General features: G+C 42.1%; 1 protein-coding gene across 3 annotated transcripts in view; it reads left to right on the top strand.

Moving 5' to 3' along the window:
- NT5DC1 (5'-nucleotidase domain containing 1) overlaps positions 1–27,301 on the top strand; it is a 185,232-nt gene that overhangs the window by 137,588 nt on the left and 20,343 nt on the right. For all 3 annotated transcript variants that reach the window (XM_075268097.1, XM_075268096.1, XM_075268094.1), the window contains 4 exons: positions 8,962–9,136; positions 9,841–9,938; positions 22,997–23,115; positions 26,329–26,490. In XM_075268097.1, coding sequence (XP_075124198.1) covers positions 8,962–9,136; positions 9,841–9,938; positions 22,997–23,115; positions 26,329–26,490 — 554 coding nt within the window. The remainder of the gene's footprint in view (positions 1–8,961; positions 9,137–9,840; positions 9,939–22,996; positions 23,116–26,328; positions 26,491–27,301) is intronic.

Raw genomic sequence — 27,301 nt, 5'->3', positions numbered from 1 at the left:
TTGCTACATCTGATGTAGCAGTGCCGAGTGTGCATCAGATGTGTAGTTGAGCAAAACTGACTCAGCACTGCTAAGTCTGCATTCGCATAGGAATGCATTGGCCAGCCTTCGGCCAATCAGCGCTGGCTCTGCCGGAGGAGGCGGAGTCTAAGGTCGGACCTGAATGGAGACTGGTGTGGAGCGACCTTAGACTCCGCCTCCTCCAGCAGAGCCAGCGCTGATTGGCCGAATTCCGTACTCTGGCCAATCAGCACTGGCTAATGCATTGTATTGGCTTGATGAAGCAGTGCTGAATGTGTGTGCTTAGCACACACATTCAGCTCTACTTCATCGGGCTAATAGAATGCATTGGCCAGCGCTGATTGGCCGAATTCCGTACTCTGGCCAATCAGCACTGGCTAATGCATTGTATTGGCTTGATGAAGCAGTGCTGAATGTGTGTGCTTAGCACACACATTCAGCTCTACTTCATCGGGCTAATAGAATGCATTGGCCAATCAGCGCTGGCCAATGCATTCTATTAGCGTGAACTGAGTTTGCACAGGGGTTCTAGTGCACCCTCGGCTCTGCTACATCAGATTGCTACATCTGATGTAGCAGTGCCGAGTGTGCATCAGATGTGTAGTTGAGCAAAACTGACTCAGCACTGCTAAGTCTGCATTCGCATAGGAATGCATTGGCCAGCCTTCGGCCAATCAGCGCTGGCTCTGCCGGAGGAGGCGGAGTCTAAGGTCGGACCTGAATGGAGACTGGTGTGGAGCTATCTTAGACTCCGCCTCCTCCAGCAGAGCCAGCGCTGATTGGTCGAGTTCCGTACTCTGGCCAATCAGCACTGGCCAATGCATTTCTATGGGGAAAAGTTAGCTTGCGAAAATCGCAAACTGACAGGGATTTCCATGAAATAAAGTGACTTTTATGCCCCCAGACATGCTTCCCCTGCTGTCCCAGTGTCATTCCAGGGTGTTGGTATCATTTCCTGGGGTGTCATAGTGGACTTGGTGACCCTCCAGACACGAATTTGGGTTTCCCCCTTAACGAGTTTATGTTCCCCATAGACTATAATGGGGTTCGAAACCCATTCGAACACTCGAACAGTGAGCGGCTGTTCGAATCGAATTTCGAACCTCGAACATTTTAGTGTTCGCTCATCTCTAGATTTGAAATGAAACAACTGAGATACAATTGAAGTGTTTCCTTTCTAGTATAATACAAAGGGCTGAGCAAAAATATCTTATGAAACGTTTAGGAATTGCAAGCATTTTTCTACAAAGCCTCCTCATTTCAGGGGCACAAAAGTAATGTTGCTTTTTTATTACTTTGTAGAGAATCTTTTACAAGCAGTCACTGCCGGGCTTTTTGATTCTTTGACAGGTCTTTACCGCAGCGGTCTTCTGTTTTTCCTTGTTTGTGGATCTTTCTGCCTTAAGTTTAGTTTTAAGCAAGTAAAAGGCATGATCGATTGGGTTGAGACTTGTGATTGACTCGGCCATTGCAGTACATTCCACTTCTTTGCCTTAAAAAAAAAACAAAAACTCCTGGCTTGCTTTTGCACTATATTTTAGGTCATAGTCCACCTTTATTTGCTGCATTTGGTTGATTCTGAGCATAAAGTATGTCCCTGTACACTTCAGAATTCATCCGGCTGCTTCTGTCTTTTGTCTCATCATCAATAAACACTAGTGACCCTGTGCCATTGGAAGCCATGCATGCCCATACCATCACACCGTCTCCACCATGTTTTACAGAGGCTGTGGTTTGCTTTTGATCATGAACCATTCCAAGCCTTCTCCATACTTTCTTCTTCCCATCATTCTGATGCAAGTTAATTTTTGTTCATCTGTCCAAAGAATGCAGTTCCAGAACTGGGCTGGCTTCTTAAGATGTTTTTTGACAAAGTCTAATCTTACCTTTCTATTTTTGAGGCTAATGGTTTACACCTAGTAGTGGGCTTCTCTGTATTTGCTCTCATAAAGTCTTCGCTTTATAGTAGACTTAGATACTGATAAACCTACTTCCTGGAAAATGTTCTTCACTTGGGTGGGGGTTGTTAAGTATTTTTTTCTTCACAATGGAAAGGATTCTGTGATCATCCACCACTATTGTCTTCTATGGATGTCCAGGCCCTTTTCAGTTCCAGAGGTGACCAGAATATACTAAACTGTTGATTTTGCCACTCCTAACATTTTCATTCACTTAAAAATAAAAAAAAGAGGAGTGTCAGCAAAATTATGCTGTATGAGCCCCACATATGCCTGAATAGTATTTAAAAAGGCTATTCAGGCACCGCTAATCTTATTTTAACACACACACACACGTTTTAAAATAATACCCTAAAAACGAATATGCAAATTATACTTACCGCACACGGTGGGTGGTCGTGCACTGTCCGATGTCATGTTGCTGTCACGCCTTCCTCTTCTTTTTTCTTCCAGCGACGTCCTCCTGTCCTGGCTCTTCCCTGCCTTGATCTTCTGTCCTGTGACCATGGTCATGTGATTTACGGTCCATGGTCATTGGATGGGTGCACAGGTGATTACTAGGCAGATGTCTGAGCCTGTAACGTGAGGCTGTAACAAGCGGCACCTGTGTGCTCATCACATGACCATGGACTGTAAATTACATGACTATGGTCAGCATTTTATCCACTAGAAGTAACAGAATGATTGACAGCAAGCAGAGATCTAGAGAACTGCGAGGAACTGATACAGAAAGTATCAATAAAGTATCTTTTTATTGTACATTTGTTTGTCAATATTGGGCTGAAAGTGGCCAACCCCTTTAAATATAGAACAAGTATAAGGGGGCGTTCACACTACCGTCGGTGTCCGCTTCTAGTGTCCGCTCAAAATCTCTCATGGACATTAGGAGCGGACACTAGCTGTGTCCGTGACACCTGTCATTTATTTAAATGGGCATTGGGTGCGTTCTTTTGCACTCGGTGCCTTTCCTTCCCTGTCCGCATGTAAAGATGTCCAACTTCTCAAGCGGACAGAAAAACCCGACATGTAGGGTTCTTCTGTCCGCTTGAGAAGTCGGACATCTTTACATGCGGACAGTGAAGGAAGGGCAAGGAGTGCAAAAGAACGCACCCGATGCCCATTTAAATAAATGACAGGTGTCACGGACACAGCCAGTGTCCGCTCCTAATGTCCGTGCCAGATTTTGAGCGGACACTACCTGTCGGACACTGACGGTAGTGTGAACGCCCCCTAACAGAAGGATTTAGGGGGTGTAGGAATTTGAAACTGAATTTGTCAAGCTGAAAATTTCTGATTCTGGAATTTGAAGCAGATTTTTCTGCTTGTCAAAAACTAACAAAGATTTGGACTCAGAATTTGGAGAAGTGTGTCACTGTATTTTGCCTTTTTTGGACAGGGCCAAATTCTGCAAGCAGATTTTGACAAATTCTGTGTCTAATTCCTTGCCAATGGAAAAGGTGTATTTTCCGCCTCGCATTCATTCATCTAAAGGCTCGACTATGTAAACACTCATTGTACAAGCAACTACCGAAACATACATATAAATCTTAAAATAAAGATGGATGCCATGGGGTGAGACGGGGTTGCTGCTGATATTGCTGCATTTATATCGTCCATTTACAATATGTCCAAAAATCTTGGTTTATCACAGAAGCAGCTAAATGATCGCATGCGGAAACGACAGTTTTAATAAAAATTGATTTTATACATAAAACTGTTTGTCCCTAATGTAAAGACAAAGATTTTGTAATCCACATAACTGCATTTAGCTATGTGGCCCAATAACTAGTTTTTTGTTTTGCAACACCAGATTTAGGATTTATGTTATCAGCAGCCCTTAATCTTTATTTTAATTGGGGTTATATATATCCCAATTTTTTTCCCTCCAGAAATTCTTTTTCTTTATTTTTAAATTTAAGTATTCAAAGATGAATTCACTCATAGTGAATGAAAACTTGTGCAAATCGAAACACTCCAGCTTTCCAGCCCCTAGGTGGCAGCAGCAGCATGCTATAATTTTGTGAGTACATGTGCATTTGAGATACCATTTCCAGGGAATATCAATGTTGCCTATGGATAACACAACATTACATAAGTCCCCTAACCCATGGCTGAGCCACAGTTCTAGCTATGACAACAGCTAGTATTTTACACCTTGTTACCAGTGTCCTAATATGTTCAGTTCTTTCAGTAATAGTTTAACGGCTGCCATAGAAAGACAGGATAACCTTTCTTCTTTATGTGAAGTTTAGAAATGTTACTTAGGCTTTATTCATGAGATTGTGATGGGATGTGAATTACTTTTTATATTCTCTTTGTACAGATTTATCACAAAAATATATCATATCATAAATATCATGTATCATCAATAAAAGAATACCTGTCACTTTATTTGACTATTAGTATAAGCTGCCATGTGTACGTGAGAGTTATCCATGTTTCTGGTCATGAAATGGCTTATGTTCTGCATTCTTTAACAATTCCTCCTACCCCTGCTCCATCTGGAATTTGTAGGGTTCTCTCTAAACTAGTGGATAGGGACTAGCTGCCATGCACAGCACACAGTGACTATAGGGGAGTTTGCGTTATAACTCTCTTACATTCACTTAGAAACAGCCGCTGAACCATTCACGGTATATATAGAGAACCTTCTATCTGTTCTAATGTGAATAAAGCACTTTGGTTGTTACAATACCAGAATGCAGAGATCTATACCAATGCAGAGTAGCACAATTCTCAATATAATATGTCTTGTAGAATTTTTGCAGTGGTGATTTCTCATTGAAACCAATGAGAAGTTGCTTCTGGGTGCTTGTTAGACATATCCCATTGTGTTTTATCACACTCAATGTGCTTCCTTTATGGGGGAGAATTATGAATATTGCCATTGTAATGCCATTCTTCATATCTCCTGTGCCAGGGGAGAATTTGCCTCATTCATAATAAGGCACAGACCGTCCTATAAATTAGATGCAGCTTATGTCTGCTCATAGTGTATGTAAGTTTCAGCCCCAATCAGGTTCCTCACTACACCCCTTTCATGAAAGTGACAAAAGCAGCGTAAAATGCCACTTGCGACAATAGATGGATGGCTAGATAGATAGATAAATAGATAAAATTTTGTGTGTGTGGTGTTTGAAAAGTTACAAACCTCAACAAATTACTTCTTCACTTTACAAAAACCAGAACTTTTTCCTGTTCGTAGATACACAAGCGGCCTTATTTTTTGCAGGACAAATTGTACTTAGTGCAATTTAACACCTTCTTGACATCTGCAGTAATATTACTGTGGATGTCGGATATTTAAATATTGAGTTCACTCAGCTCCATAGCCACCAGGTCTCTGCTGTATTATACAGCAAAGACCTGGTATTAATGCCCTCAATCAGAGCTCACACTGGTCGCAGGCATTAAGGTCTCCAGTGCCTTTGTCAAAAATGACCGAGGTGCCATTTTTGTGAAGGCGCATGGGCGCCAGCATTTAACTGAAGATCTCTGGCACCCGGTATGAAATCTCCAGCCGGCGATCAGTTGCTATGACAGCTGGGAGCCTACTGAAGTCAATGGGACAGCACTGCAGTACCTACAGTTTGTTCAATGTGAACAGTGCAGCTTGCGGTATGTATACATTACCTAGAGTCGAGCTGTCTTGGAACAGGGGATTTGTGGGGTGTCGTGTGTCCTAAGGATAGACCATCAATAATAGAAACCGGATAACCCCTGTAATGATTTACATGTGCCACAAAATTGTATTATTAAAAATTTGGCTTAACCTGCATAAAAAATAATATGACTATATGGACTGAAAAATTCATAAGTTTTGTTAATTGGAATCCAGTGAACATTTTTTTCCTTGAAATTCTTAACCACTTCTATTGCTACAAACCACTTTTCTGGCCCTATCAGATTTATCATTATATATACCAGATTTCTGCTCACCTGCCATACAATATTCACTGCTGCAGTACCGACCTCTACACAATGTACGAGGAAGCAGCATAGCTCCTGGAATTGATAACGTTAATACGACCACTGAGATCAATTAGTGACCTCAATGGCTGCAGGTAAGGCTTTTGTGATGTATGTGAGGGATGTCACCAGTCCCTCTCCAGTGACTCCTGAGGCCACTGATTGCTCTCAGTAGTGACATGAGGTGCAGGACTTCCAGCAATGAAAAAACAGCATGAGACTGATGGGGTCTGACTGGGGTGCTGGGGAAAGGTGAGTATGCTTTTTGTGTTTTTTCTAATTTTACACCTCCCCGACCACCGTAGGGGTTGCTCCACTTCATGGACAACCTTGTTAATATTCTCCCTTAATTAACCGCACACTTTATTGTCTCCCCCACAAGAGATTGCTCCTATCACTGCGGCATACCATACAATATAATGACACCATTATTGGTCCCTCATAAAGTATCCCTTTCACTGGCGCACCATTACCAATCCCCATGCCTGCCCAAGGCCTCATACACTTCTTTTTCACCCTTTAGGGAGCCCAGCGCACTGAACATTACATTTTAATGCAATGTGTGATGCAAGGGGCCCCCTGGAAGCTAAACAGAAAGTGGGGGAGGCCATGGGCAGGAGCAGAGATCAGTAGGTTAATACCAGCCATTACTAATTCAGCCGGTAATGGTCTATTAAAGTGGAGTCATTAAGGCCCCATAAAGGTGTGGGGCCAACCAGGGGATTCATCAGTACACGAGAGGGCCAGTCTGAGCGTGGTGGGTAGAACTGCATCTGCATATTTAACTGTAATAAAATTGCATCCTCCTAACTACCACATTACAGTGATAATCAACATACCTTTATTATGTAGGTTATTTGTGTAGATTTGGAGAAAGACAATTTTAAAGGCCTATACAAATAAGGCAATTGGTGCCCCAGGGGTAGGCCTTCAGCTCCCTGGAGCATTGCTCTTGCCACTTAAGCCCCTACCCCTACTGCTCTATCCCATGCTGTCAGAGCTGATCTTCCCACTGTTCTAAATCACCCATCCTACTTGAGCAGCAAAAGCAACAAATTCTTAAACTCACCTCTCCTGTGATCCGGTGTGAACTTTCTGCCTTTAGCTGATTTCACACGTTCTGGACATCACTGCTGTGATTGTGTCTCAGCGGTGATGTCTGGAATGTGTGATTTTAGCTGCAGACGTGAAGAAGAAGCTGGCAGAGACAGCAGAGGAACGCAAAGATGCCCAGGAGAGGTATGGCAAGGAGAGTATAACTGTTTATTTTCCCTCACCTTCCCTGGGCCTCTGATTAATATAATCTTGGGCCTAAAGGGACTCCAGAATATAATAGCAGCACTTAAACGAACAGGCAAACCTCATACATATTTGTCAATACAAACTAATGTTGAGGGTTTCGTCTGAAGCAGGTCGAGGCTCTGAGGAATATATTATATTGTGTGGGGCCACTTAGAAGCATTATTGTTATTATATTGTGTGAGACCACTGTAGCACATATTATACTGGGGGGGGGGGCTTCTGGGTAACATATATTGTGCAGCGTCACTGTGGAGCATATTATACAGGGTGGGGCCACTTTGGAGCTTTATACAGGAGGAAATGTGGGAACATTATATCCTGTGGGGTTTCTCGGGTTCATATTATACTGTGTGGGGCCATTGTGAAGCATTTTTCGGGGGGCGCTTTGGGAGCCTTTTATACTGTATATTATATTGTGTGGGGCTGCTGGGGAGAATATTATACTGTGTGGGGCCACTAACTGGTATTATACTGTGTGAGGGCTCCAGGGAGCAATATACTGTGTTGGGGCTCTGGGGAGCATATTATACTGTATGGATTATTATATACCATATGGGGCCAGTACGGAGGAATCAGAGGAGCATTTTATAATGCAGAGGACACTGTGGAGCATTATGTACCATGTGGAGAATTATACTGTGGTGGGAGAGGCCTCATCATTCTTGCTGGCAGTCCTGTGTGCTATGCTCCCTCACTATAATCTTGTACATTCATGTAGTGCTCCATGGCCGTGTCATCTCCCATACAGTACTGGCCATGAACTGGCCATGGTGTGATTGGGGCCTGCACAGTACTAGAAGGTATGACTATACTGGGAACATACTCAGTACGGGCAAATAGTCAGCACATATGCAAGATTTCAGTGAAGGAGCCATTGTGTAGGCTATTATCAGGAAGTTGCTGTGTGGGCCCTAGGACTTCAGTCTGACAGTGCTCATGTATGTTTATTTTTCTCCAAAAGGTACATGCATAACAAAAGTCATTTATCATTGTAATGCATTCCGTAATGTGGTGTTGACAGTTGAATATGTTTGAGGGAGGTGAATAAAAGCTAAAAATAAAATGGCGGAATTACTGATTTATTTATTTTTTTACAGTCCTGTTCTCAAAAAGCTCATAAATGCAATGAAATATGCAATTCATCCCAAAAAAAACAGGCACCATAGAGCTATGTAGATGAAAATGTAAAAAATTATGGCTTTGTAGAATGTTATAATGAAAGGCCCTAAACAGGCCATGTCCCATATGACAATTGGTGTCACACCACTTAATACTCCTTGGAGTTTGTTTGTAAGGACCTGTACTTTGCTAGCAGCAATGCTTCAAGGCAGAATACTTATGTGCGGTACTTACTCCATTCAATGAAGCTTGCCATATTTCAGATAGAATCTAACTAAAATGGTTACGCTTTTGTGTGAAAACTTCTGTGCTGCTCTGTGTACTATTATGGCGTTTTGCATGACAGGGCTGTGTGTGTATAAGAGCTAAACCATTAATCTTGTCACCGTTTGAGAAGTTTCAGTAAAGTTGCCTTTTATTTACCTGTAGCTTTTTGTCTATTAGCAGTATTTCTATATTATTACCAAGTTTTATCTGCTTAGTACCACCTTAATAATTGCCAGGTGGCCAAGTTATTGAAAAAGTATTGGACTAGTCCATAGAAAACATAACATTCTTCACCATGAATCATACATTGTTTCTGTTATTTTAGAAAACTGTGGAACATATTTTCCAACTGTAAAGAAGGATCCTGGCAGATATTTAAAGTCGTGTCCTGAATCTTTGAAAAGCTGGATAAGAAGTCTGAAAAATGCTGGGAAAACCCTCTTGTTAATCACTAGCTCACACAGTGACTACTGCCGGCTTCTGTGTGAGCACATTTTAGGGTAAGTTGTTTTTGTTTGTTTTGGGTTTTTTTTTTAACTTTTTTAACTTGACTTTAGTCTTGCATTGTAATAATTTATGGTATGTCTCAGATTTAGTTCTGAATAGCCACAATCAACGGAGTAACTGTTCTTAACCCCTAGGAAACATGGAGAGATAATGAAGACCATTATAATGGGTGAGGGCACTTATGGGAAATGATACTGTGATAGGAGTATAATGTTCCCTAGTGACTTAGTGCACCCCACACTTTATAATGACCATTTAGAGGTCACTAATGGGACTTTTTGTGTATGTGTGAATTATCTCTTAGCTATTGACCCCATTTATCTTGCCTAATATAAATGTAGTAACACTGACCCCTCTACGCCATTTGGACACCAGGGAAAGTTAAACTAATTTGAGATCTTTTAATACATTTTTCTTGCCCAAACCTGGAGTATGTTTTATAGTAATACATGTCTTATTGTTTGAAAAGTACAGTAATGTACCTATTGATTATCTAATGAGTGTTGTAGTAGACAAATGAAGCCTTTATTATTGCCATTTATGTCAAACGTCCAAAATAAAGTATAATAAATAGTAATACATTGTAACAGTTTAATATGGTATATATCATAGATTAAATAATAGATTTTTGATAGAGAAATGTATTTAAGAAGTCATAACTTTGCTTTAAGACACTATTTTTTTTTTGTTTATATAGGAAGGATTTTGAGGATCTTTTTGACATAATAATTACTAATGCCTTGAAGCCAGGATTTTTCTCTCTTACTCCTCAACAAAGACCATTCTGGACTCTTGGTAAGTTTTTATACTGTGACTAATTTTAAGCTTATAAATCTATATTTACTATATTTACTAGAACTTGATCGCTGTATTTTGTATGCCTAAATTGATAAGACCTTATTTACTAATTATGTAATCCATTTCAAAAGCAATGTTATAAGATTGAAGATCGGTAAGTCAACAGGACTTACAGATGGGTCCATTCTTTCCTTCTCATATGTTTAGAGATATCCCAAGATAAGTGGCATAAGATAACCAGCAGTGAAAAAAGGTTTTGCTGCTCATTTCATGCCACTTACTGTATCTCGAGATACGTAAAAATGGATGGGAGGAAGGGAATAAACCTTTAATGGCATATGCACAGGATTCACCCCTAACACCTCTCTCAAGGAGAACAGGGGATATGCATGTCAATTCAATAAGCATAATAAAATATTTCTGTCTTCACTCCTAGTTGCCTGGCAGTTATTGATATCCATATACATGACATTCTGCTGCACATTTGCTTGTGCAAATTTCTTAGGCTTGTTTCACAGTGCTGTTGTTAATGTCCGTTGCTGTCTTCTGTCATAGGATAACAGCAACATACATTAAACTGTTGCAGAGAACGGTCACAGACTGATTATGTGTTCATTCTCATTGACACTAAGATAGCCTATGTAATGTTGTTTATCTTCTGTCAATTGTGTTTACTTTTGAAATGGAAAATAAAATTGTGTTTGCAGGGTTTTTTCTTCTGTTAGGGGGCGTTCACACTACCATCGGTGTCCGACAGGTAGTGTCCGCTGCTAATGTCCGTTCAAAATCTTGTGCAGAGATTAGCAGCGGACACTAGCTGTGTCCCGTGACATTTTGCATTCATTTAAATAGAGATCGGGTGCGTTCTTTTATAATCCGTGCCTGTCCTTAACTGTCCGTTCCCAAAAATGTCCGACTTTTCAAGCGGACAGCAAAAACCTACATGTCTAGTTTTGCTGTCCGCTTGAAAAGTCAGACATCTTTGGGAACGGACAGTTAAGGACAGGCATGGACTGTAAAAGAACGCACCCGATCTCCATTTATTGAATGCAAAATGTCACGGACACAGCTAGTGTCCGCTGCTAATGTCTGCACAAGATTTTGAACGGACATTAGCAGCGGACACTAGCTGTCGGAGACCGACGGTAGTGTGAACGCTCCCTTACAAAACAAAAATGATGGAAGATAGCCTCGACAAATGGTTATCTACCACTGAAGAAACCATGGTGAGGCAGAAAAACATACTAAAGGGGGGTGAGAAGATATATAAAGTATTACTGTATATAATGTGGATAAAAAGGTACATAGTGGAAAATAAAGGTTTATCTCCAAGGCTACATGGGTTACACTCAGACATTGGGTAAGGTGGGAGGTAAGGGGATAAGAGAAACAGAAATTGCCAGAGAGAGTTCCTTCATGCGCCACAAGCAAGGCCACCCGGAAGCCACATAAACATCTCCCACCTAGGCAAGAACATACTTTGAGGTAGGGAGACTAGGCCTGAAGCGACCCAAACTCCACAGAGTTCTGGAACTGTAGCCAATGTACAGTTATATGTATATGTATAGAAGTAGTAAGAAGTAGAAAGGTCATGGTCTACATGGTTATACTGTTATAATAAACTAACCATTTTAGAGATCAATGGGAGTGAAAGCAGCTATACGCTTGCACTTGCACATTGATGGTATTCCTTGTTTTAATTTAGAAGGTAACGGTTCCTATAGGCATGAAAAAAATAAAAAGTGCTCGCCCTGACATCCTGGAACCACTGGGTTGTTTCCTTTCATCGGGTGCACAGATCACTTGCTGGCTCACTACAAGGTAACAGGCTTTATATGTGAAAACTATCCAACAGTCATCCAAGGTTTATCAAACTGGATCCATTACTAAGTAGAGAATGCTGACTTACATACATCATTAGATTCTCTCTGTGCTGCTGAATAACTTGGTCTCTGTTATTTTAAAATCCGTCCACCCATTTAAAAGATATGGCTCCTGGAAGGCTATACATGAATTAGCTCTAATTCTCCAAATGGGTGGGATCCTTTTATTGTCTTAGAAAAATATAAAAGGTCACCAGGGAAGGGACACATTTAAAACTGCAAACACCAAAATGTTCAGGGGCACAGCAAGAATCTAATGGTTGTATGTAATTTAGCATTTTGTGACTGATCCTTTTTAAATCTGAGCCATAAACACGTCGTTGTCGGCAGGGCCGGCGTCAGCGCACGGCATAGTCGGGCAAGTGCCGGGGCCCACAGAGCCTCTGGGGGCCCCCCGGCACTTGCCCGCCCCAGCACTTGCCTGTCCAGATTTCAGCACATCGGCGTCCTGAATACATAGACGATTAAAGCAGGAACTGTGAGCGCAGCTCCTGCTTTAAAGTCGCGGCCCGGCTTGCGTGTGTAGGCGCGATGACGTAATCACATTGCGCTTACACACGCACGCCGGGCCGCGGCTTTAAAGCAGGAGCTGCGCTCACAGTTCCTGCTTTAATCGCTATGTGACTGGAGTGAGAGAGCGGAGAGAGGAGCGTCGGGGGAACGATGGAAGGTGAGTGTGAGTGTAAGTGTTTGTTTTGTATTATGTTAAGGTGGAACATAATGAAGGGGGCCCATGAAACTGGGGGGCAAATGAAGGGGAGGGGGGGAAACGGCATGACACTGGGGAAGATGAAGGGGGTGGGGAGAGAACGGCATGAAACTGGGGACAGAGAAGGAGGGGGCCCAATGAAACTGGGGGGCAAATGAAGGGGAGGGGGGAATGGCATGACACTGGGGACAGAGATGGAGGGGGCCCAATGAAACTGGGGGGGCAAATGAAGGGGAGGGGGGAACAGCATGACACTGGGGCAGATGGGGGGGTGGAACAGCATGACACTGGGGCAGAGACGGGGGACGTGAAACTGTGGGCAGATGAAGGGGGAGAATGTGATGAAACTGGGGACAGAGGTGGAGGGGGGGACATGAAACTGGGGGCAGAGGAAAGGTGTATATGAAACATATATATATGAACATATATATGAGAGATGGAGGGGGGGCATATCATTTACGGGTGACTGTAGGAGGATTATACTCTGTGGGAGCACATGATAAATGAATGAGTGGGTGGAGTCAAATTTGCCGCTGCGCGCAGAGCGCGCCGCACATTTTTCCCCTCTTTCTATTCTTTAAAAGTTGGGAGGTATGACGTTGGTGACGTCACTCGCTTCATCTGTAACGCACAGTGTCTCGACTCCCCTGCCTCCTTTACAAGGGGGCCCACTGAGGCTCTGTCGCCCAAGGGCCCATAAAAACCTGGAGCCGGCCCTGGTTGTCGGCATACTTCCATAAAGATAACTGTAACACCAGCATGTTCCAAGCTAGTACAGTGCAATGTAATTCCTATATGCTTTCACTTAGTTTGCAACAAGTCGGCCTTGCATTGATCTAGTAACAACTAGAGATGAGCGAACAGTGTTCTATCGAACACATGTTCGATCGGATATCAGGGTGTTCGCCATGTTCGAATCGAATCGAACACCGCGTGGTAAAGTGCGCCAAAATTCGATTCCCCTCCCACCTTCCCTGGCGCCTTTTTTGCACCAATAACAGCGCAGGGGAGGTGGGACAGGAACTACGACACCGGGGGCATTGAAAAAAATTGGAAAAAGTCATTGGCTGCCGAAATCAGGTGACCTCCATTTTAGACGAATAGTGGATTTCAAATCCGGGTCATATGAGAATGTGAACTTTGTGACTATGAGACAGGGACAGCTGTACAGGCAGGGATAGCTAGGGATAACCTTTATTTAGGGGGGAATGTTATTAAAAATAACTTTTTGGGGCTCTATCGGGTGTGTAATTGTGATTTTTGTGAGATAAACTTTTTCCCATAGGGATGCATTGGCCAGCGCTGATTGGCCGAATTCCGTACTCTGGCCAATCAGTGCTGGCCAATGCATTCTATTAGCTTGATGAAGCAGAGTGTGCACAAGGGTTCAAGCGCACCCTCGGCTCTGATGTAGGAGAGCCGAGGGTGCACTTGAACCCTTGTGCACCCTTGGCTCTGCTACATCAGAGCCGAGGGTGCGCTTGAACCCTTGTGCACACTCTGCTTCATCAAGCTAATAGAATGCATTGGCCAGCGCTGATTGGCCAGAGTACGGAATTCGGCCAATCAGCGCTGGCTCTGCTGGAGGAGGCGGAGTCTAAGATCGCTCCACACCAGTCTCCATTCAGGTCCGACCTTAGACTCCGCCTCCTCCAGCAGAGCCAGCGCTGATTGGCCGAATTCCGTACTCTGGCCAATCAGCACTGGCTAATGCATTGTATTGGCGTGATGAAGCAGTGCTGAATGTGTGTGCTTAGCATCGAGCCAGCGCTGATTGGTCGAGTTCCGTACTCTGGCCAATCAGCACTGGCCAATGCATTTCTATGGGGAAAAGTTAGCTTGCGAAAATCGCAAACTGACAGGGATTTCCATGAAATAAAGTGACTTTTATGCCCGCAGACATGCTTCCCCTGCTGTCCCAGTGTCATTCCAGGGTGTTGGTATCATTTCCTGGGGTGTCATAGTGGACTTGGTGACCCTCCAGACACGAATTTGGGTTTCCCCCTTAACGAGTTTATGTTCCCCATAGAATATAATGGGGTTCGAAACCCATTCGAACACACGAACATTGAGCGGCTGTTCGAATCGAATTTCGAACCTCGAACATTTTAGTGTTCGCTCATCTCTAGTAACAACACTTTTACAATGTTTTTATGCATTGAATTTTATGCAAATAGTAATTATTAACAATAATAATAATTTAAACCTTGGCTATTTTTTTACACCTTTTATTGCTGGATCTTTTTCTCATACAAAGCCTGTTTCTATAGGCATCTTACTATAAGAATTACAATATATATATATATATATATATATATATATATATATATATATATATATATATATATATATATATACTAGCTGGTACCCGCGACTTCGTCTGTGGTGATTGTAGCAGTGGGTATATACAGGCAGGGGTAAGGTTTTCGTACTGTGTATAAGGTCTGGGATATGAAATGTAACTTTGTATCTTGTTTTTGCTGTAATTCAGAGAATACGTGAGACTTTTGTGTTGCAGTTACTTTGTATTAGAGCTGCTATATATACGGTGTTGTGAGAAACTTTACATAGTGACTTTGGGACAGAAGTATTTGAAGTTAACCCTTTCCCGCGATGGCATTTTTTGATTTTCGTTTTTGACTCCCCTCCTTCTAAACCCCATAACTTTTTTATTTCTCCGCTCCCAGAGTCATATGAGGTCTTAATTTTTCCTGGGACACATTTTTCTTCATGATGCCACCATTATTTATTCTATATAATGTACTGGGAAGCAGGGAAAAAATTCAGAATGGGGTGGATTTGAAGAAAAAATGCATTTCTGCGACTTTCTTACGGGCTTTGGTTTTACGGCGTTCACTGTGCAACCAAAATGACATGTCCCTTGTATTCTGTGCTTCGTTACGATTCCGGGGATACCAAATTTATATGGTTTTATTTACATTTTGACCCCTTAAAAAAAATCCCAAACTGTGTAAAAAAATTATTTTTTGAAAAGTCGCCATATTCCGACAGCCGTAACTTTTTTATACTTGCGTGTACGGGGATGTATAGGGCATCTTTTTTTGCGGGAACGGGTGTACTTTGTAGTTCTACCATTTTTGGGAAATGTTATTGCTTTGATCACTTTTTATTCAAATTTTTAGCAGAATCAAAACAGTGAAAAAATGGCAGTTTGGCACTTTTGACCATTTTTCCCGCTACGGCGTTTACCGAACAGGAAAAATATTTGTATAACTTTGTAGAACGGGCGATTTAGGACGCGCGGATACCTAACATGTATGTATTTCACAGTTTTTAACTACTTTTATATGTGTTCTAGGGAAAGGGGGGTGATTTGAATTTTTAATTCTTTTTATTTATTTTTTTTATATATTTCTTTACTTTTTTTAAACTTTTTTTTTTGCATTTATTAGACCGCCTAGGGGTATTGACATGGGTGGGCGGTGTCGCGGATTGTCAGAGTGGTGGGGGCAAACATGGCTGCTCCGGAGCGTTAAAGAGCGCCTCCTAGAGAATCGTTAAGGTGAGGGGCAAAGTGGTAAAGTCTATGTATATGTGATTGTGTGGGGTTAGGGGCGAGGCTGTAGGGGGCAATAGGAATTTTGTGGCTTGCTATGGTCCAAAGTGTGTGAGATTACAGAGATGGCGATGTGAGTTTGGGTTTTGTGGGGGTCCTGGCACAAACGTATGTGCGCTATTGTGACGAAAAGTAGCATATTGTTTAATCGAGTGTAATAACTATGTTTGTGGAAAATTTCAGCCAAATCCGTGGAGCGGTTTTTGCGTGATTGACCGCCAAACATCCGAACTTCCAAAAGGTCCTGGGAAAAACGTATGTGCGCTATTGTGACGAAAAGTAGCCTATTGCGCAATCGAGTGTAGGGACTATGTTTGTGGAAAATTTCAGCCAAATCGTTGGAGCGGTTTTTGCGTGATTGACCGCCAAACATCCGAACATCCAAAGGGTCCTGGGAAAAACGTATGTGCGCTATTGTGACGAAAAGTAGCCTATTGCGCCATCGAGTGTAGTGACTATGTTTGTGGAAAATTTCAGCCAAATCGAGGTCCAAAGTGTGTGAGATTGCAGAGATAGTGGTGTGAGTTTGGGTTTTGTGGGGGTCGTGGGAAAAACGTATGTGCGCTATTGTGACAAAAAGTAGCCTATTGTTTAATCGGGTGTATTAACTATGTTTGTGGAAAATTTCAGCCAAATCGGTGGAGCGGTTTTTCCGTGATTGAGGAACAAACATCCGAACATGCAAACATCCAAACACACAAACCCACAAACTCACAAACTTTCACATTTATAATATTAATAGGATATATAGTGATGACTCATATTAAAACTGACTTTTATGACAAATGTGTGAATAGGAAACAGTAATTCTATGCTGACTCAGCTTTTTTCTATAGATTCAAGGTAGGAGGGGCAGATTTGAAGGTTTTCCTGGGAATATGCAGACACAGCATTTTATACAAACCACATGATGCAATAGGTTTTCCCTGGTAATTTAAATGGTTTTTAGAGAAGTCAGTAAAATATGTTGTATCTATTAGAAATATGTTCATTTATTTGCAAAACACTTGATGCTTGATACCCACCATTCAGTACATATTCACTCATTTTTCAACCACAACTACACCCCTGCTTGCTGTTATTATTTCTGTTGGTATGCTGTTATGCACTGTGTTGGAATTATATTAGCTTTGAAGACACTGTCTGTATCCCCTGCTGTGTCCTCTCCCCTTTTCATCATTTCGTTCCCTGTCTCTATCTCTATATTTCCACACCTTTATTCACACCTGATGCACAGCATGCAAATATATTTTTCGCTTGTATAAATGTAAGTGCCTAGGTCAGTGTAACTCTAAAGTGTAACTCTAAAGTGTACAGACCAAAATTAGGCCAGAATGTTGCCATAAGGGAACTGATATAACAAAACCCACCAAAACCTATCTATTGTCTAACAGAAGTGCTTCTTGCTATAATCACTGTTGTTCTTCCCATTCTTGAAAAAACAACTTTTCCGCCCCAAACCACTAAGAAAATCTCTCTGTCTATCCTACCCCACCATCTGACCGTCTCTGCACAGCTACTCACAAACCTGCAGGCTATCCAACCCAGAAACACGCAATCTCCCAATACTCTCTCCTACTCACATCTGTTAGCTCTTTCCACTATAACACCCTCAGACACTGCCTCCCTTTCTTTCCTCTCCTATGGAGGTTTGCTGTTCTCGCACACATTCCCCGCTCCAACAATAAACCTGGTGGAGGTGTAGGCATACTCCTGTCTGACAATTTCTCCTTCACCCCAATCCAACCACTACCTGCTCTCACCCTCCCCTGCTTTGAAGTGCACTCTGTTTGCATTTACTGACCCCCAACCTCCAACTGGCCGTCATATATCGACCACCAGGACCTACCACTGCTTTTATCGACTACTTCACCACTTGGCTAATGCACTTCCTATTCACAGACTTCCCCACCATCATCATGGGTGAATTCAACATCCCCATTAACACAAAACCCATTCCCTTCAAGTCTCCTGTCCCTCACTGCCTCCTTTGGTCTCTCTCAGTGGTCCTCCTCTGCCACCCACACAAAGGGGCACTCACTGGACCTCATATTTACCCGCCTGTGCTCTCTATGCAGCCTCACTAACTCTCTTTCCACATTCTCTGATCACAGCCTACTGACATTCTATGCCCTCTCCTCTGTAACTGACCCCTAAACCAACATGCCCCCACAGCAACCTCAACCGTCTTGACATCTGCATGCTTTCAGTCTCTCTCCTACCACTCGCTGTCATATCTTCACTCCAAGATGCAGATGCAGCTGCTGCCTTCTATAATATCACCATTACTTCAGCGCTTGACTCTGTGGTCCCCTTCACGAACACCAGAACCCAACTGATCAATAGGCAACCCTGGCACACCAACCTGACTAAAAAACTGAGATGTTCCTCACAGGTTGCAGAATGGAGGAAAAGTCACTCCTGGGAGGATTTCCTCACGTATAAAAAGGCAATACTCACATTCAAGAATGCACTCACCTCTGCAAAGCCAGTCTACTTCTCCACACTCATATCTGCCCTATCCCTCAACCCTAAACAGCTATTCACTACCTTTAACTCCTTTCTCCGTCCTTCTGTGACCCTCCAACATCATTTATCTCAGCTGATGACTTTGCTTCTTATTTCAAAAGTAAAATTGACACCACCAGAGACAGTCTAGTCTCATCCTACACCCCCGACAACCATTCTACCCAACTGCTCGGTGCTCTTCATCTTTAACCTGCTTCTCCATCATCACTAATGAGAAGCTCTCCACCCTAATCTCTAAATTTCACCTCATCTCCAGTGCACTTGGCCCAATCCAGTCACATCTCATCCCCAAACTCACTGAAGTCATTACTCTCGCCCTAATCCACCTCTACATCCTATCCCTAACCAATTGATCCTTTCCTTCCGCCTTCAAACATGCCACCATCACACCTATACTTAAAGAAACTGTCCCTCGACCCATCCTCGCTAGCTAACTATTGACCCATCTCACTGCTCTGATATGCCTCAAAACTGCTTGAGCAACACGTCCACTCCGAACTATCCTTCTATCTCTCATCCAACATGCTCCTTGACAGACTACAGTCAGGCTTCAGATCCCATAACTTCACTGCCCTAACCAAAGTCACTTATGACCTTCTAACTGACCGACTCCAACTCAAGAACATCCATCAAATCTTCTCCTTTCTCACCCCTGAAACTACAAAGATGCTAGTCCATGCCCTCATAATCTTTTGCTTAGACTACTGTAATACCCTTCTCAATATCCTCCCAGCAAATACTCTTGCCCCCCTCCAGTCTACCTTAAACTGTGCTGCTTGCTTAATACAAATTCTAATTACTAACGCTGACTTACAAAGCCATCCACAATCTGTCCCCTCCATATATCTCTGATCTAATCTCCCACTACCTGCCCATAGGTAACCTCCGATCCTCCAAAGAGCTCCTTCTTTGCTCTGCTCTTATCTGCTCTTCACACAACAGTCTTCAAGATTTCCCATGCATTCCCCATACTCTGGAACTCCTTACCAAGACACATAAGACTGACCTCCACAATCACAAGCTTCAAGAAGGCCCTGAAGACTCACCTATTCAGGAAGGCCTACAACCTCCAATAGCACTATCACCGCACTGCCATCTGAACTGTCTCCCCTCTCCTTCTGTCTCTATCCCTCTTCCCTCATAGACTGTAAGCCCTCGCGGGCAGGGCCCTCTACCCCACTGTGCCAGCCGATCACTGTTAGTATTATATTTGTTTGGTATATTTTGTGTTCTGTATGTAAACCCTCAAATGTAAAGCACCATGGGATTATATATATACCATGGTGCTATATAAATAAATAATAATAATAATGTCATGACCTTTTTGGGGGGATATTTCTATGCGAGAATTAAACTTTGGAAGGGTGTCCATGCCTTTATATCTATAGTGGTTTGGAGATTTCTTATATATTCACATTACATACCCTTATACAGGACTAATAAAACTGTGGCAAAATTGTACTTGCTTACTCATACTTTTCTCACATATGCATGCTACATGGTTTGCTTTGGCCACTTTTTTAATTCACTCCAAGTCGACTGCCAGTACATTTGGCACACAATTTGTCTGCATACAAGGCGATACATTTTGGGATGATCTTGGATCCATATAGATATTTGGTCATGTCTAAATTATTGCAGTGAATTAACTACATTTGTTCCCAAAATGTCACCGTAATTAAGGATATTATGTTTTTTTCCCTTCATTTTTACATGTAATTTCTTCCTGTGTGTAATATTTATCTTAATTAGGTCTCACTAAAACTCCATCTGAAAAACACATCACAGGATCAGTGTTTAGGCATTTATTTTACGTGGGAGGGAATTGCCCTATTTCCGTACTTGAGCATTACAGCAAAAACACTTGAAAAACATGAGACTGCAATCATTTTAATTGATAGATAAGTAAAGAATATATGAGAATCTTTGTATTGGTTCCTTTAAGTGACTGTAAAGGTTGTTTCTTGAGTTGTTCCTTTATATGGAGGAGGGAGGGTAAGAAAAAAAAATAACTGCATTCACCCATACCACCAGGGACAATACTACTTGAAACTGTTATGAGTTTATAAGATAAGATAATCCTTTAATTAATAGTCCCACAGTGGAGAAATTTCAGTATGTTACAGCAGCAAAGTAATACAGATACAGGATAATACACAGTAATATATTACAGACGTAGACACACATATGCTGAGAAGAGAAGATATACTAGGAGTCCATAGCAGCTAAGGAACAGAAACAGAAAGAAGGAAGAAGGATTATAGTCATAATCATTAGTTTTCTTTTTTTTTTTTTTTTTTTTTAAATGTAGATTGTGAGCCCCACATAGAGCTCACAATGTACATTTTTCCCTATCAGTATGTCTTTGGAATATGGGATGGAAATCCATGCAAACACGGGGAGAACATACAAACTCCTTGCAGATGGTTTTTTGCCCTTGGCGGGATTTGAACACCAGGACTCCAGTGCTGCAAGGCTGCAGTGCTAACCACTGAGCCACCGTGTGGCCCCAATCATTAGTTTTCTGTGCGGAGTGATCTTCGCTTGGTCTGATGTAGATTATACAGCCTGGTCACGGTTGGGAGGAAGGACTTGTGATAGTGTTCCTTCTCACACTTGGGGTGAAGCAGACGGTCACTAAAAAGTGCTGCTAAGTGCCATCAAGGTCTCATACATGGGGTGGGATTTGTTCTCCCGCATGGAGGTCACCACAGACAGTATCCTTCTGTCACCCACCACCTGTACTGGGTCCAGGGGGCTCCCCAGGACAGAGCTGGCCCTTATGATCAGCCTATCAAGTCTATTTCTGTCCCTGGTTGATATACTGTTCCCCTAGCAGGCCACATCGAAAAAGATGGCAGAAGCAACCACAGAGTTGAAAAAGGCCCTAAGAAGTGGCCCCTGGACTCCGAAGGCCCTCAGCCTCCTGAGCAGGTAGAGCCTACTGTGGCCCTTTCTGTGCAGCGCCTCCAGGTGATCAGCCCAGTCTAGTTTATTATTGAGGAGCACACCCCGATACTTATAGGTCCTGACTATCTCAATGCATGTCCCTTGGATCTCCACCGGGGTCGGAGCACTTCTCCGTTTGCTAAAGTCCACCACCATCTCCTTGGTCTTCCCAACATTAATCCTGAGCTGGTTCTGCTGGCACCATTCAACAAAGTCCCTATTAAGTCTCTGTATTCCCTATCGTCGCCATCAGTGATAAGGCCTACTATAGCAGAGTCATCGGAGTACCTCTGTAAGTAACAGCTGGATGAGTTGTGCCTAAAGTCAGCAGTGTACAGTGTGAAGAGAAATGGGGCAAGAACTGTACCTTGTGGTACATTATATATATAATGCAGTGTAAGGCCTCGTTCACACGGGGGGGAAGTGGGGCGGATTTTGGCACCGAGAGTGACGCGGGGAGCCGCGTCACTCTTGGATCAAAACCCACTTGCCACGACCGTCGCGGTCGCGGCTTCCCCCTCCGCAGTCGGCTCAAATGAATTGGCCGACCCCGGAGGTTGCTGCTGCCAGGCGGAAACCGCCTGAAGAAAGGGCAGCTCGCTTCTTTTTTCCGCTAGCAGCATAAGAACGCTAGTGGTCTCCATAGACCACCATTGTATGGGGGGGGGATTTTGAGGCGAAATCCGCTGTCAAAATCTCCCTCCTTGCCCCCGTGTGAACTAGCCCTAATACACCGCTAGAAAGCCGTCAGTGCACTGAATTCAGCACACTATCGGTGCCGGTTCTGTACTCTTCACTGTCAGAAGGGAGTTTCTGACAGTCAGTCAGGAACACCCTTCCTCATAGCAGCGTCTATTACACTGTACTGTGAGAGAGGGCATTGCTTACCGCCCAGTGAAGACACTGAGCGGTGAGGAACGCCTCACTCCCCCTCCTGATAATATTCGTCCATAGACAACTACTGGGGGATGCGTCATGGCTGGGCGTTAAGGAACGCCCCCTTACAGCACTGTGCAATAAACGCCCTTCTGCTCGCAGAAAAAAGAAATATCTGGCTCCCATTCATTTCAATAGGAGGCGGGGTTTTTAGCAGGATTTTGACACAGATTCCGCGTCAAAATCCTGACCATTTTGCCCCGTGTGAACTAGTCCTTTAAAGAGCCCCCCGACCCAATAGCAAAAAATAAACAAAATATGGGCGTTACACTTAAACTAATATGTTTTGTATGCGCCTCACCTATTGCCTTACCATTATTCTGTCCTGACGCACATTAGCAATGTTTTGCAGGTATATTCTAACATGTTACTTACATATGTCTGTTAGTATTTTGACAGTCCTGTGGCTTTAGGACTGTATCGGCTTTTATATTGAGGAGTCATATATTCTTAACTTATTTTTTGTTTGTAGAAAATGATGTGGAAATTGATATGCTGCCGACATTGGAGGAGGCAGGTTGGTACTCTCAGGGTAACTGGCTGCATTTATATGACTTGTTGAAGAAAATGACTGGAAAGCCTGAACCTAAGGTGAGATATCCTTCATTTATTGTAGACTTACTTTTCCAAAACTTTCCAATAAATGTTGGTAATGTAAAATACTTTACTCCTGCTAATAGGAATATTTTCATAGAGCAAAACCTGGATTTGCATTTCACGATTATACAACTGCCCATACATTGTTGCTGACCAATATGCTTATTGTTATGTACTGTAAATGCCTTTAAATTGCCCTCAAAAATAGCTATGAATAGGCTTTAGTATATTGAGATCTACTCTACATAATACATTAAAGTGTACCTTCAGCATTATTAACAAAAAAAATGGAATGACAAGTTTCCCCTGAGCTTTTGCTCCACTGAGTGGTTAGTAGAGAAGTAAAGTGAGTGCTCTGAACAATAAGTTGTTTATCTCCTTCACCTTCACACATGAATGTCACCCATATAGTATTGGCCAAAAGTATTGGCACCCCTGCAATTCTGTCAGATAATACTCATTTTCTTCCAGAAAATGATTGCAATCACAAATTCTTTGGTATTATTATCTTCATTTAATTTGTCTTCAATGGAAAACCACAAAAAGAATTGTCAAAAAGCCAAATTGGATATAATTCCACACCAAACATAAAAAAGGGGTGGACAAAAGTATTGACACTGTTTGAAAAATCATGTGATGCTTCTCTAATTTGTGTAATTAACAGCACCTGTTACTTACCTGAGGCACCTAACAGGTGGTGGCAATAACTAAATCACAATTGCAGCCAGTTGAAATGGATTAAACTTGACTCAACCTGTGTCCTTGTGTGTACCACATTGAGCATGGAGAAAGTAAAGAAGACCAAAGAACTGTCTGAGGACTTGAGAAGCAAAATTGTGAGGAAGCATGAGCAATCTCAAGGCTACAAGTCCATCTCCAAAGAGCTGATTGTTCCTGTGTCTACCGTGCGCAGTGTCATCAAGAAGTTTAAAGCCCATGGCACTTTAGCTAACCTCCCTAGATGTGGACGGAAAAGAAAAATTGAAGAGAGATTTCAACACAAGATTGTGCAGCTGCTGGATAAAGAACCTCGACTAACATCCAATCAATTTCAAGCTGCCCTGCAGTCCGAGAGTACAACAGTGTCAACCCGTACTATCCGTCGGCGTCTGAATGAAAAGGGACTGTATGCTGGGATACCCAGGAAGACCCCACTTCTTACCCAGAGACATAAAAAAGCCAGGCTGGAGTTTGCCAAAACTTACCTGAGAAAGCCAAAAACCTTTTTGAAGAATGTTCTGTGGTCATCATATGTGTCCGATATATGATGTACTGCGTGACACTGGTCGCAGACACTCAATTGAACATGCCAGCGTTTTTGCTGTATTACGCATGTGTGAGACGCCCTCAGCTTTTCGAAAAAACAGCACCACACTTGTCCATAGGTTGTGTATTATTGTAGCTCAGGCCCATTCACTTGGCTTTGAGCTGCTTTACCAGGTATAAGCCATGGCCATATAACACTATTAGTACTACTGCAGACCAAATGCTAGATGTTCGTAACTGCTCTCTGCAACAGCGGGGGCGCAGGCAACTGCAGATTCTGAATTTCCAAGAAGAGTATGGAGGATATAAAGTTATAACTTCAAAAAGCGCTCATCTCTACTTGGAACATCAGCTTTGTGAGCCAGGGGTTCCCAGTATAATGGACAGGATTCCTGAGACTCTACCTGATTTACAAAGAGGAAAATACACGGATGGCATGCAGATGTTTTATTTTATATACTGGTGAAGGTTAGACCCATGTGAATCCAATAAAGCCAACTATTCCATGGGAAATCTAAACATACTGATGCTTTGTAGGATGAAAGACCAAAATGTCCTTGAAGAAAGAGTAGTCATATTGTAATGTGTGTTTTTTTGTTGTTTTTCCGACACTTTGATGAAGTATCACGTTTCTGTTCATTTTCATTCAGCTTAAAAGTATTTTATTCTAGGAATTGAAAGGTTTCTTCTACTTTTTAAAGGGAGTCTAGATTTAGGCAAATTTCCCTAGTGACATGTTGTAATAGCCTTTAGAAAGACTATTCTAGCTCTACCTTTCTTAACGCCTTAACGCTTTTTTTCATAACTTTATTTTTGCAAAGGTAGAACAGCCATGGTAAAATATTCTTATATTTGTAGTCAGAAAATTTTCAGATATTTTTTTATTTTATTTTCAGACCCCCCTAGAGGAATCGAGCCCTAGGAGGTCTGACTACAATTACAACTTAGTACAATAGTAACATTTTGAAGTATATGGAGAAACCCATTAACCTTTATTACAGGCTGTCGTAGTCATGGAAGAAAGTTCTTGGAGTCTTCAGTGAGCACCTGGTTATCACAGATCTCATTTTGGGGGGAGACAATCTTGGTGTGGCTCTTGTGCCAGTAATCCGATGCCTCAAAGTCATATTTGACTGTGGCATCAGAAGGGTTCATGTCCTCAATACCCACAGGCATTGCCACCAGGTCTCCACTGTATTACATCTTTAACTCCTTCCCCCCGCAGGCATTTTTCGATTTTCGATTTTGACTCCCTGCCTTCCAAACCCCATAACTTTTTTATTTTTCTGTTCAAAGAAGTATTTGAGGGTTTAATTTGGAGTCAGATTTATACCACTATGCTAGAAAAGTGGTGTAAAGTTTCAAAACCCAGTTGTCACAACCAGCATTTTTACAGCACCCTTGCCATAACCCCATCATATTTATCATAGGAAACACAATTTTGCCTGAAATCTATTTATATAAATGTATATGTTCCCTGTGTTTCAGTAGGCTTTTGTTAGGGGTTCTTACTAACATTTTATTTTCTATTGTGATCCTCAGAGATCGTTCCTTTGTACCGAGAAAATAGTACAGCGGCCTCTGTTATTTCTCCATCCTACTTAAAGGTAGAAAGAAGGAATGACGTCAAAATAGCATATGACATACCGTTATTAAGAACTCTGTATTTGCATTTATGAAACATGGCTGCAAATTATATTAGAATATTTTCCCAGTTTTTTGTGGTAAAATTAGGGGCCTCGGCTTATATTCGGGTCGGCTTATACTCGAGTATATACGGTATGTAAAAAAAAACAAAAAAAACAAACAAGAAAAACAAACTAAAAATGTCATTACTCAGACTTCTTTATTATGATTCTTAAATATTCCATAAACTAGCATAACCTAGCCATTCTATAAGGGTAATGGAGTCTTATAACTGAAGTATTTCCTGGCTTGCAGGTGGTATATTTTGGTGACAGCATGCGGTCAGATATTTTCTCAGCTCATCACTATAGTAACTGGGAGACTGTCCTCATCCTTGAGGAGTTAGAAGGTGCTGAAGTCCAAGAGCCAGACATGACTGATTTTGGATCCTCCTTGAAAAAGAAAGGAAAGTATGATGTAAGTGACCTTTACTGATGTTTTCTTCTACGGCATGCATGCCTATAAGTGGCACAGGAAACCCTCTAGGAATGTACAGAAACATCTACTAATATATTTCTTCTGTTATGACTAATGAATAACATCAAAGTCAGCTAATAATCCTTTTAATAGCTTCATAGCTGCAACCTAGTCCAGAAATCCGTAGTTCTGTGACTGTAGAGACTGTGGAAAGATTGCTATATTAAGGTTCATCATTACGCTTTCATGTACACGAGAGTCAATAAACAGTCTCGAGCACAGCAAACAAACCTCTACTGCTCATATGTTGTTGTACTGTTTGGTTACAGGATTAATGAAAGTGAATGTGAAAACAGAATATGAGCTGTAGCCATCTTGGTACAGAGAGTCATCTGTCCTAGATATAAGGCTAATGACCGTCTATAAAGGAGTCCAGTTTACAGCCACTTTCATGGGGATTTCTTGGAATTTCTCAGCGGTAAAGCAGGGATTTGTGTAACGGTCAGAACACTTGAATCTGACTTTGTATCCTACTTTTTAGTGCAGCTTTTCATGGGATTCTAAGTTTGATTGACATATTTAGTTGCAAGTAGTTTGTGAAGCAATTTCCAAATATTCTGCTTTGCATTTCTTGTTAACTTGTTTATTTTTGCTTATAATTTGTGGATGACCCGTGGCAAAGTATTTTCTAGGCAATAGAATGACTCTCCTATCTGAAAAAAGTGGCTTATAGACTTGCCTTTCCTCTGACTTTTTGACTCTGACCCACAATGCTTTGATATTTTTTCTAAGAAATATGCAGGATATAAGT

The sequence above is a fragment of the Leptodactylus fuscus genome, chromosome 3 (genome assembly GCF_031893055.1).
Source record: "Leptodactylus fuscus isolate aLepFus1 chromosome 3, aLepFus1.hap2, whole genome shotgun sequence".
NCBI lineage: Eukaryota > Metazoa > Chordata > Amphibia > Anura > Leptodactylidae > Leptodactylus > Leptodactylus fuscus.
The sequence above is the reverse complement of the archived record's forward strand: the minus strand, read 5'-3'. Positions and strand labels throughout refer to the sequence as shown.